Consider the following 11,757-nt stretch of genomic DNA (forward strand, 5'->3'; position numbering starts at 1 on the left):
TTTATCTTAATTTGTTTAGTCTTTATTTTATATCTTTTATGTTTTTAGTTATTATTTTTTTTCTGCCATATTTTTTTATTGTTGTTGTTTTTATTTTCTAGACTTTTTTTTCATTTTTTTCTTCTCATTTTTAAGCATTAATTGTAACATTTGCATTAGTTTTTTTAGGATTTTGCATTTAGGGTAGACACTTCAATATTATTTGTATGTCCACTATTAATTAATACTAATTAACTTTGATTTTTTTTGTAATTATGTCATGTATTTTTTACTTGAAATTAACATGACTACATCATCAATAATAATAAAAATAAATACTAATTTATGTTTATAGATTCAACTTTTATGTTGTTATAGGGTTTAATTTTTTATTTTCTTTATTCTTAAAAAAATAATTTTAAACTAAACATTTTAAATTTATTATATTTTTATTTTTATTTTATAAAAACTCATTTCTTTATTCATTAATTATATTTCTAACTATTTTAAACATTAAAAATATTTATTTTTTAATGCATTCAAAATTAAAATTATTAAAAAAATAATAATTTATTATTTATTTATTTATTTTTGAAATGGTGCTAAATAGGGAAATAAAAAATAAAAGGGTGTTAGATAGAGAAATAAAAATAAAAGGGTGCTAGATAGGGAAATAAAATAGAAAAGATGCTAGTTAGGGAAATAAAAATGTAAATGGTGTTAGATAGGGAATTTACCCTGATACAGTTATTTAGACGATAGAACAAATTTGTAAGACGATAGAACAAATTTGTAAAAGTAAAAAGTGTAACATGTATTCTAGAGGGAACATTGTTTGATTAGTAAGATTTATTAATTTCTTACAGATGTTATGTGCTTTGAACAAAATTGTGAAAAGTGTGTTTGTTTTTGTAAGTAGGAATTTTCTTTAATTTTGAAAAAAATGTCTAAGTCAGAAAGTCACTTGTGTTAATATGACATATTTTAAATTGCCTCTGAGAATGGCATTAAGTTAAAGACTATAGCTCATAAAAAACTTAACATTTCAATGTAATATTTCAAGAAAGTAAAAACTCAAGGTCTTGAAAATAAAATACTATTCAATAAAAACTATAAGCAATACCAAATAAAATATATTTTTTATGCAAGTAAAAATATTATATTTGTGCTTAATAATACTGAATTAAAATTTAATTATAACAATTAATTTGTTTACAATATTATATTTTTATATGATTACAATGGCGTTAAATTAATATTTAATGAAACTATTTTTTTAAAATTACAAAAAAAAATATAAGTATAGATTTTATATATGTACACCACAATAAAAAATTTAAAAAATCTTAAAAATATATAATAAATATGAAAACTTAAAAGTAAAATAAAATTATAGGGTAGGATTTTCTAAGAATTTTTTTAGATGCTAGAATTTTTACTTTTAGCGGCTGTTACGAGGTACATGTGACATATCGGCAAACTGAAAAAAAGAAAACATAGACTCTGCTGTTAAGTGTCTGCATCTGAGTTTGTTCTATGTTTTTTTTGTAAGGAAAATGATACTTTGATATTCTTAGAGTTTTACATAACTTTTAATATAATAAATTTAAAAATAAATAAATATATAATATAAGATAAATTTAAAATTAAATGATATGAAAAATAATTAAAATTATAATATTAAAAATTATAATATAATTATATAAAAAATATGAGTTGTGAACATATGCTTTTTTTTATATTTTAATTATTTTATTTGTTCTCACATTTGAATCAAAATTCGTACAATAATTTAAAATAAAATAAAATTATTTTATATATTTTTTAAAATGTATGTAAATTAATTTTTTCGTTAAGTGTTCCACTTACAGCATCAAATATAATGTTTATGTGGTGGCAGAAAGAGATGTTTGTGTGAAGAACTAAGATTAAAAATTATTATTATTATTATTAATAATAATAATTTTCAATATCATATCATCGTAATATAATTTTTTTTTTATTATATAAATAATACTTGACGAAGTAAAATGAGATTTAACAGTTAATTTAGATATATTTAAAAAATATAGAAATTAAATTGATTTTTTAAAAAATTAATGTAATAAATTGAATATTAATTCTTAATGATGCAAAATGCAGCTTTATTCAATAGTAAATATGCAACACAGTTGTCCTCGAGTGAAGTGAGTGTTTAGCAGCTAATGTTGAAGTTGGTAGTGCTTCATTGCCACTCTGCCATTGATCTTTTTTCCATCACTAAAGAACCATGATTCCTTCATTTATTTATTTTCAGTCTCATCCACTCTTCTGTATGCCTCTTCTTTTCTATCTTACATTCTGAAAAAAGGTCACTCTATGGGACCATTACCATTAAATTTTTCGAAAAGGTCAACCACCACATGCACCTCACTCTCTCTACAACTATACCAAACATAAAATTACAAATGTTTCATTATGAAATTTATCCTAATAGTTGGTGAAACCATTTTTTTTTTCTTTCCTTTTGGTAGTTTTGTCTTATCGAAATCGAAATACAAGAACACATGTGGTTGATAAAAAAAAGGTGTTAACTTGCACTAGCCATTTGTGGCTACATGCTAGAGCTTATAGAGTTGCTATGTCATAGTTTCCTTTTTCAATTTTCATTGCAAATCGACCACTAAAATATTCGTATATGCGCTGCTTCGCTTCTTCACGTGCATGAGTTTCGTCTTCACCTTGCAACTCGTAGCCACTGTTTTACACGAAGAAAAGGAAAACGAATACTATCATGTTTGCAGTTACACCATATTCTCCGGCGACCACGCCGGTTGACGTCATCCCTCCGCCGTTTCCGCAACCAGTACCGCCCCCATTCCATTCCCCGCCGTCACCATCGATGTTTCTGACGCCTCCAGCCCCGTCCTCGCCGTCGCCGGAAACTTTATTCTTCCAAGGTTTGCCGCCACCGCCATCTTCAGTTACGCCTATTCCTCTGACGGTGCCGTTGTTGCCGTCTCCGTCACCGGAATCTCTCACACCGCCATTTCCGCCGTTCGGAGTTTCACAATCGCCTCCGGTTCCGACCGCCGCAGCCCAGCCACCGCCGTTTCCATATGCCACAGCGCCTTCAACGACGTCGTTTCCGCCGTTTGCAGTTGCGCCATCGCCTCCGTCTCCGACCGCCAATTTTCAACCTGCATTGCCAGATATGCCTCTGGCACCGGAAGCGGTGACGACGTCGACTGTTCCTCCACCGCCTTTACCTCCTTCGTTCACGACGGAACCAACCTTGGCAACGCCGTGGAGCCCCGTGTTGCCGTTATCTGCGCCGGAAGTAAATTTGCCGGTGGCTGTGGATTTTCGGAAGGCGTCAACATTCCACGTGTCAAGTGGGCTCATTTTTGGGCTTGTAATTGGAGCAATCCTTTTGGTGTTTGTTTTTAGTATTGGATTAGTTCTATGCAGGATTAGGAAGAAAAACAAACAGAAGAATCTATGCACGCGTCGCTCTAAGGAATCACCACCGTCCGTTGAATCCAAGGGTTAGAAAATCTTACCTCTTTTTGTTTTTTAAATTTGGGATAAATCTCTCGGGACAAAAGTTAACATCAGTTATGTACTTTTTGCCACTTAATCAAATCAAAATTTCATTTTAATAACTCATACTAACTCAATGCAAATCTTGATTGCATATTTAGTGAAATGAAACTTCAATAATAACAAAGGAGTAGCTAATTTTTCCTCTAAATGTAAAGGCGTAGTTTAATAGTTTACATGATCTCTTCTATTGATGGATAATAGAGTTCAATTCAATGCATTTCATGTTTCATTTGATTTGTTGGATAATTATTAATCTGCTTGTACACTGCATGATCTCATCATTAGGATCTCATGTCATTCGAGTGCTATCAAATCCAACGCTGCCACCACATCCCACTTCAGGTTCTTTTAATTCAGTGTCTGTTAAAGCAATTCCAAACCATGCTCCAAGGGCAGCCTTTGGTCCCGGGAATGATACTTTCACGTATGATGAAATATTGGTGGCCACTAGTTGTTTCTCTGAGTCCAACCTTCTTGGAGAAGGTGGTTTTGGCTATGTGTACAAAGGAGTTCTCCCGTGTGGAAAGCAAATTGCGGTTAAGCAGCTAAAATCAGGAAGCCAACAAGGAGAGAGAGAATTTCAAGCTGAGGTTGAGACAATTAGCCGAGTGCATCATAAGCATCTTGTTGAATTGGTTGGCTACTGTGTTATTGGGGCAGAGAGAATGCTTGTTTATGAATTTGTTCCAAATAACACATTGGAATTTCACTTGCATGGTAAGTCTGTCATTTATGGTAATCCACCGAAACTTTTTCTTCACTGTTGTTGATGGTTCTGGTGGTTTCTCGTGAAAAAGTTATTTTTTAAGTATCCTTGTCTTGCCCTGTCTAGATGGACATGTTTTTCAATGGTTATCTACAACAGTTGCATGGTTCTGAAGATGACATAAATTTGTATTGCAGGGGAGGGGAATATCTTCTTAGGATGGACAACGAGAATTAAAATTGCCCTCGGATCTGCAAAAGGGCTGGCATATCTTCATGAAGATTGTGAGAATTCTTCACTTTCGAGTTAGAATCTGATTCAGGATTTTGCTGTTAACATATATCATTCCTTCATTTTACATAAATCTTATATAAGGATAGGAAATGGTAATTGGTTTTTAATCGTGATTATCATGCTTACAGGTAATCCAGCAATTATTCACCGTGATATTAAAGCATCTAATATTCTTCTTGATTTTAAGTTTGAACCCAAGGTAAGTCTAATCTTGTTCCCTTGATTATTATATGATGATGTTATTATTAATTTTTATACAGTCTTTTATTCTTTCCTTTTGTTATAATCTTCTGTGTCCTTTTTCTCATGAAATGCAAGTCTTAAAAGGAAATATTGATGATGATAATAATAGGAGCATTTTTTAATATAGTTAATATCAAATGCGTCCTTCAGAAAATCAGAATGCTAAGTTAATTGAAGATGCCTTTCTCCCCTCTATTGATTCACCTATGTTTCTTATTCATATTGCTTATTACTCTTTTAAACAAAACTGTCTCCTATATTTACTCTGTTTTTTTCAAATCACTTCCTGATTTTGTTCCCAGTGCATCATACAGCACATGAAGTGTTCCTATGTTAATAACTGATGATCTGAGACCTTTCTCTCGAGACATATTGATGCTGAGCTTCTGTTTGTATCAGGTTTCTGACTTTGGCCTGGCAAAAATCTTACCAAACACCGATAGTCGCATTAGTCACCTCACCACCCGAGTGATGGGAACCTTTGGGTAAGGACACTTTTCCATCTTACTGCACGTATTGTATGTGCACTACTTGACATTAGCCTCGTCGTTTTCTTGAAATAGAAAGTGATGTTAATTCCTTAAAACGCATTTTAAGTAAACATTGAATTTTTGTTCTCCCATTAAGGAAGCATCACAAAGTAAACATTGGTCATTTTAGCTCTTCAGTAAATAAGCAGCGCCCTCCTTCCAAGTAACAGAAAAAAACGGTTGAAAAAACACACTTCTTATGTTTTTGTACATCGATCATGTGTTGTCAAAGCTGTCTATAACATATGTCAAGATCAGCTTTAGCCAAGTATAGAATTTCAAAGCCAAAAGTTTCGTTGCAGATATCTGGCTCCGGAGTATGCATCAAGTGGTAAATTGACAGATAAATCAGACGTATATTCCTACGGCATCATGCTTTTAGAACTTATAACCGGACGTCCACCAATCACTGCAGCAGGATCAGGGAATGAGAGCTTGGTTGACTGGGTGAGTTGACTGATTTCTTTCCAATAACATATCTAAGGATGATACTAGATGTTTTTTCAACTCAAAGTAATAGTAAATTTGAGGGACAAATTTCTTTTGATCCTGACCCTCAGAGTATTAAAATGACCTTGCGAATATGTTTGTGTATTGGCTCTACAGGCTAGGCCATTGCTTTCTCGAGCACTACAAGATGATAACTTCGACCTTGTTGATCCAAGGTTGCAGAAAAATTACGATGCTGATGGGATGGTTAGAATGATTACATGTGCAGCTGCTTGTGTGCGCCAGTCATCCACCCTTCGACCTCGTATGAGCCAAGTAATCATCTGTTCATTGTGTTTCATTTTCATCAGCATCTCATAAGGACAGAAAGATGGAAAATTAAGCTAATTAGCACTTTTTCCGTCAATCCGTCACTAGATCAGGACAGTGATTCTGAAAGTATGATGATTATAGAAAAATATGGAAATAAACTAAAGAAAAATTCTTTTTAGAAAAAATCTTAGGACGTTTTTAGGGGCATTTAAAGTTTTACTTTAGTAATGGCTAATAAAAGCTTGTATTACTGGTTAACATATAATCAAAATAAACTCTAATTATGATGGAAAATAACAATGAAAAACACTCAAGTGACTGATGTTTTGTCAATATATAAAAATCTTGGGCAAATCCTTTAGATTGCTTCAACCTTCCTAAATAGATAGGCACAGTTACATAATTAAAAACAGTATTGATATTTCAACTTTCATTTAGGACATACAACTAGACAATTTATTCTTAGTATCTAGATTTCCTTAGTTAAAATTTTATCCAGCTGTGATAAACATGGTATGTTGTTGTAGTATAAGTACATATGAGCCTCTGACCAATAAGTTCACAATTTGTAACAGATTGTTGGAGTCTTAGAAGGAGTGGTTTCTCTTTCTGATCTTGTTGGAGATGTTACACCGGGACATACCACAGTACACAATTGGTCAGATTATTTAGATTATGGTGCCAACCAAGACCAGAAGGACTTCAGAAGTTTCGATTTGGCATTATCATCTCAGAAATACAGCTCCAGTGGGTACATTGAAACAACTAGTGCTTGTGGCCTTTACTCATCAGGCTCAGGTAGTGAGGCTCACCAATCATTTCGAGACATAATATAAAAGAGGTTTAAGATGGTGAATTGTATTGTGAACTTGGAATTCAGAACTATGGTAATTATGTTCTACTCAAGATGGTAAAGCTCGTTCAAATTCTTAATTGGTTTTCAAATTTTTTAACCACTTTTTATTCAAAAAAAGGTACCTCAACTCACTGGACTAAAGATTTCAAAACGTAATTAGAGATGGTCTACGCAGAATGATGTTGATTGACACTTCTAAGTGTGGTCCATAAACACACTAACAGGCACACAAAAGCACTTGCAAGAAATTTAAGTTCTTTTTTTCTGAGTCAACACTATATGACAGTCCTGATAAAGAAAACACCACATGACAGCAGCACCAATACATTTTGATAAGTTGGAGAATTCCTAAACTTAGAGCCTTTTTTTTGTTCAACCTCTATATTAATCTATATATATATAAAATCGTAATGGCTAGATAGAGGCATCTATGGACATTTAATATAGAGGTTGAAACCATGTAATTCATTTCACCTCTTTATTATAATCCTTATTTTAAAAACTTCTATAGTTGAATAACTTAAAAATAAAAATGTGGCAAAATATTAGATAGATCAAAATAATGTTGTTTATTAATTCAGATTTTATTAGTCTTAAATGTTGGTTATTAATTTTGATTTTATTACTCTTAAATTATTTATTTATTGTTATTAGTATTTCTAATTCTAATTTTATTATATATATTATTGAAGTAAATTAAAATAAAAGAATCAGTAACTGTTTTCCAACCTCGTGAATTTCAATCCGTTTCTACAACCTATTTTCTTTAATTAGTTTCTAAACAGAATATGTTAGTTTATCAAAGAAAAAATATATCAACTTCTTTTCAAAATATCATCATTTAACATTTTATTTTATTAACATAATAATAAATATTAATAAAATCTATAAAATTTTATGTTTATTCATGTTTACTGTTATTATTATTATATTAATAAAGAAAATTGTTAAATTGTTCTATACAGGAAAATAAGGTGCGAACCTATCAGTATTCATCACTATTCTTTATCAAACTAGTGTATATCGTTTTTAAAATAGAAACGATGATACTTTCACACTCATAAAATAAAATATATTTATTATACAATTTAAAATATTAATACTTTAATTAAATTTGTTTTAATTTTTAATTTTATATATAGATTATTATATTATTAAATTAGTTGTCAAGCGAATGTATTTTTTTGATAGATGTACTTATTAGGTTTAGCATTTCTTTTGCTTGAAAAAGTGTGAAGACTCACTTTAAAAAAATGCCATTCTCATCTTCTCTTGTTATTTAGCTCCAACTTTTTCAAAAATGCATTTTTGACAAAACAAAACTTGATGAAAACTTGTTTTTGCTACTTTAATTTTGAAAATTAATCCTTTAATATTCTTAAAAAAATACATTCATCTTAATTACAACTCATTTTAATAATATAATAATATAAATTAAATTTTTTAATTAAAAGATAAAATAAATCTAATTAAAATATTATTATTTTTTTATTGTGAATGTTTTTTATTTAGTGGATGTCAAGACTACTCTTTAATTTTTAAAAAGTAATATGAATGTATTTCATTGTATATTTGAAACAAAATACTTTGAAAATATACTATACAAATATGTTTCCGTGATTGACTATCTACACAAATTATTTTTTAAAAACCAAATTTCTTAATTCAAATTTAATTGATTACAATATAAGCTACACTTTTCAATGAAAATTAAATTAATTGTGATACAAATCCTGTTAAAAATACTTTTCTAATAGTAATGAGCTAAGTGGGATATAATTTTGTGATATAAACTACCTTTTTAATTAAAAATTGAATTAATAATGACACAAACTACTTTTTTAGTAATTTAATTAATTATTATTCAAACAAGTATCGTAATTAATTTCATTTTTGTACAATCTAGGTCGAGAAGTTAACGGAAAGGTTGACCCAAAGGTAAATTGAAAGGTTAGCTGAAAAATAGAAATCAAATAAAAAAATAAGAAACGAATAAATAAATAGTTATACTGACATGGCTCATTTAAAAAGCCCAAAACATAAATGGTGTGTTAAAGAAGATCAAGTGCAAAGATTAAAAGTCCAACTAGGTTAAGTTCAATAAGAAAGTGTTATAAATAGGTGATCAACCCAAGAGGTAAGGGGGGTGAATTTTATCTGATCATTAATTAAACTGATTATGACTTTATCATCAAAGCTTCTTTCAAGTACACACACCCATCTGTGAGAGGATACTGAGATCAAAGACTGAGAGATCCAGTTGACCTAGCCTAGAGAAGTGAGAGTCTACAAGTCATATCTAAGCCCAAGCACAAGCCTAAACACAAGCTCAAGATAGAAAAGTAACAAACCGAAAGCCCAAACCGAGATAAAAGAATGACACGTCAACAACATCATAAGAAAGAAGATTGTTTCTAAGCCCTTGCATGAACATTTTGGCATCCACCGTGGGACCGAGAATTTGGATGAGGAAGTAAGCAAAGATGAGTATAAGAGGAGAGCAGTATGGGGAGTAGGGAGATAATCAAAATGTCATGTCAATGGCTATGTTCATCCAGCTACAAATAGAGTTTGAAACACTAAAGAAGAGCAATGAAGAAAAGTTAAGTATGTTAAGGGATAAACATGCGTACATGAAGAGGAAGTTGAATGAAGAGACGGTTTTAAACACATCATTTGAAACTATTCAGCCAAGAACACATATCCACCATAGGGTACATAATGAGGAGAGCTTTGAAGTTACAAGGAAGAGATTACCAGAGACTTCTGGTACGTTTGTCGGAATGTCTGTTAGGATACATCCATTCTCTGAAGTCATTATAGAAACCCCACTACTCAAAAATTGGAAGAATTCAACCATGGAGAAGTATGATGGAAGTAAAAATCTTGATGAACACATTGCAGTACATACAACACATATAAGTTTGTATAATGGAATGACGCCATTCTGTGTCGAGTATTCCCAAAAATTTGAAGGGAGCGACTATGAGTTGGTTTACTCAGTTGCCACCGTTATCTATCGATTATTTTGACACTTTAGTAGAGAAGTTTAGAGCTCAATTTGTTACGAGCCGATCACATCATCTGACGTCAATTGCCTTGGTGAATATAAGACATGAAAAGGGAAAATCATTAAAAATATTCATGGAGCACTTTGGAAAAGTAGCATTGAGTATCCGAAATCTTAGTCCGGAGGTCACTATACATCACATGATTACAACATTGAGGTTGGGACCATTAGCCAATAGCCTTTGTAAACAACCGACAACAAATCTTGATGAGTTAAGGCAGCGTGCAACGAAGTTTATGAAGATGGAGGAGTTGAAGGAGTTTCGAAATCAAGTGAGGGTGGATGTAGGAATTGAGAAGAAGACAAATGAAATAGAAGGAGGATATCAAAATAGAAGAGTAAGAAAGGAACCTCATGGTCTAATATTTCAGCATTATACATCACTAAGCGCCACCAGAGCACGAATATTACAAGAGACGATGGCAACCAAAGTAATTCTGCCACCAAGGAAAGCAAGAACACCAGATCAACTTGATCAAAGCAAACATTTTAATACCATAAGAATCATGGTCATCATATAGAAGAGTGCGTAGCTTTGAAAGATCTAATTGAAAAACTGATTCAAGTTGGGCAAACGCTTTGTTAAGGATCAGACAAAGTCTAGAGCAAGAGCCGAGAGGTAAAGGGTATGTTGAAAGGAGGGAAGAATGGTTTGAAAGAAGAGACGATAGAAATGATGAAAGGAGGGACGACAAAAGATGAGAAGGAATGGTGGAAAGGAGAAATGAAAGAAGTTGTCATAGCCCTCAAAAGAGGAGAAGCTTTTACTTTTCGTTCATATCCAATATTAAAGAGGATTAGGAATATATTTTTAATCATTTTTTAAAAGTAAAGAATTTCCCTTAGACATCTCATAGTCATGGAAATAATCCAAGTATGTAACACACCTCCCATAACATGAAATTACCTACTTTTCCACACACACATCATCATCACATCTACTTATGTATCAGGTACAGTTAGAAAAGTTTATGGATATAAAAAAATAGTAAATCATAAAAAATAAAGATAATAATATTCATAATTTAAAACATAAACCACATCATATGCATGTAATATAAATAATTCAAACTTTCAATCATTCATCATATATCAACACATAATTAATATTTCATAATGAATATTTATTAGCATCTTTCAAATGAAAACTCGTATAAAGTATCTTTTACTAGAGATTAATACATGACATATTTTAAACTCATTAGGTCTATAATCCTAGGTTTCAAAGGTTGAGGAAAAAGACATCCATCATCTAGACACATGTATGGGTTTTATATGTATAATAAACTCTTTATTAGTTTCTCACCACTTGAGGTCTTAATTCACATAATTTAAATATTTAGTAAAATTAAAATATCTCTGTTAAACATGTGTTTGTACTTTACATATATTTAAACAAGGGTTCACGTTTTTATCTCGGGTTTGTGAGCTCAATTGAAAAAATATTATCATCCATATAAGAGTTTTAATTAGTAGAATATCACAAATAAATCTTAGAATTTCTTTATTTACATTAAACATTTGAATTGAATAGTAAACTAAATTCTAAAAATATTATTTGAGCAAGAACAAGACACTTAAGCGACTTACATATAGATACTTTAAAGTCAATGTTACTAGAATTTTCTCGCTCATGTTATGTGATGTTGCTTGAGCGATAACTTGTATCACTTGAGAGAAAGCTTGTATCACTTGAGAAAAATATTTCACTTAAACAAGAGTTGGCTAACAC

At 31.1% G+C, this 11,757-nt stretch overlaps 1 protein-coding gene across 1 annotated transcript; it reads left to right on the forward strand.

Moving 5' to 3' along the window:
• Positions 1–2,232: 2,232 nt before the first annotated feature.
• On the forward strand, positions 2,233–7,032 carry LOC137821576 (proline-rich receptor-like protein kinase PERK15). The gene is made up of 8 exons (XM_068626233.2): positions 2,233–3,506; positions 3,850–4,281; positions 4,468–4,554; positions 4,693–4,763; positions 5,207–5,292; positions 5,640–5,784; positions 5,944–6,102; positions 6,675–7,032. Exons 1-8 carry the CDS (start codon positions 2,753–2,755, stop codon positions 6,933–6,935), a joined length of 1,995 nt encoding a protein of 664 aa, XP_068482334.1. The 5' UTR covers positions 2,233–2,752; the 3' UTR covers positions 6,936–7,032.
• Positions 7,033–11,757: the final 4,725 nt, after the last annotated feature.

Source organism: Phaseolus vulgaris, chromosome 9 (genome assembly GCF_051622355.1).
Source record: "Phaseolus vulgaris cultivar YP4 chromosome 9, ASM5162235v1, whole genome shotgun sequence".
Taxonomy (NCBI): Eukaryota; Viridiplantae; Streptophyta; class Magnoliopsida; order Fabales; family Fabaceae; genus Phaseolus; species Phaseolus vulgaris.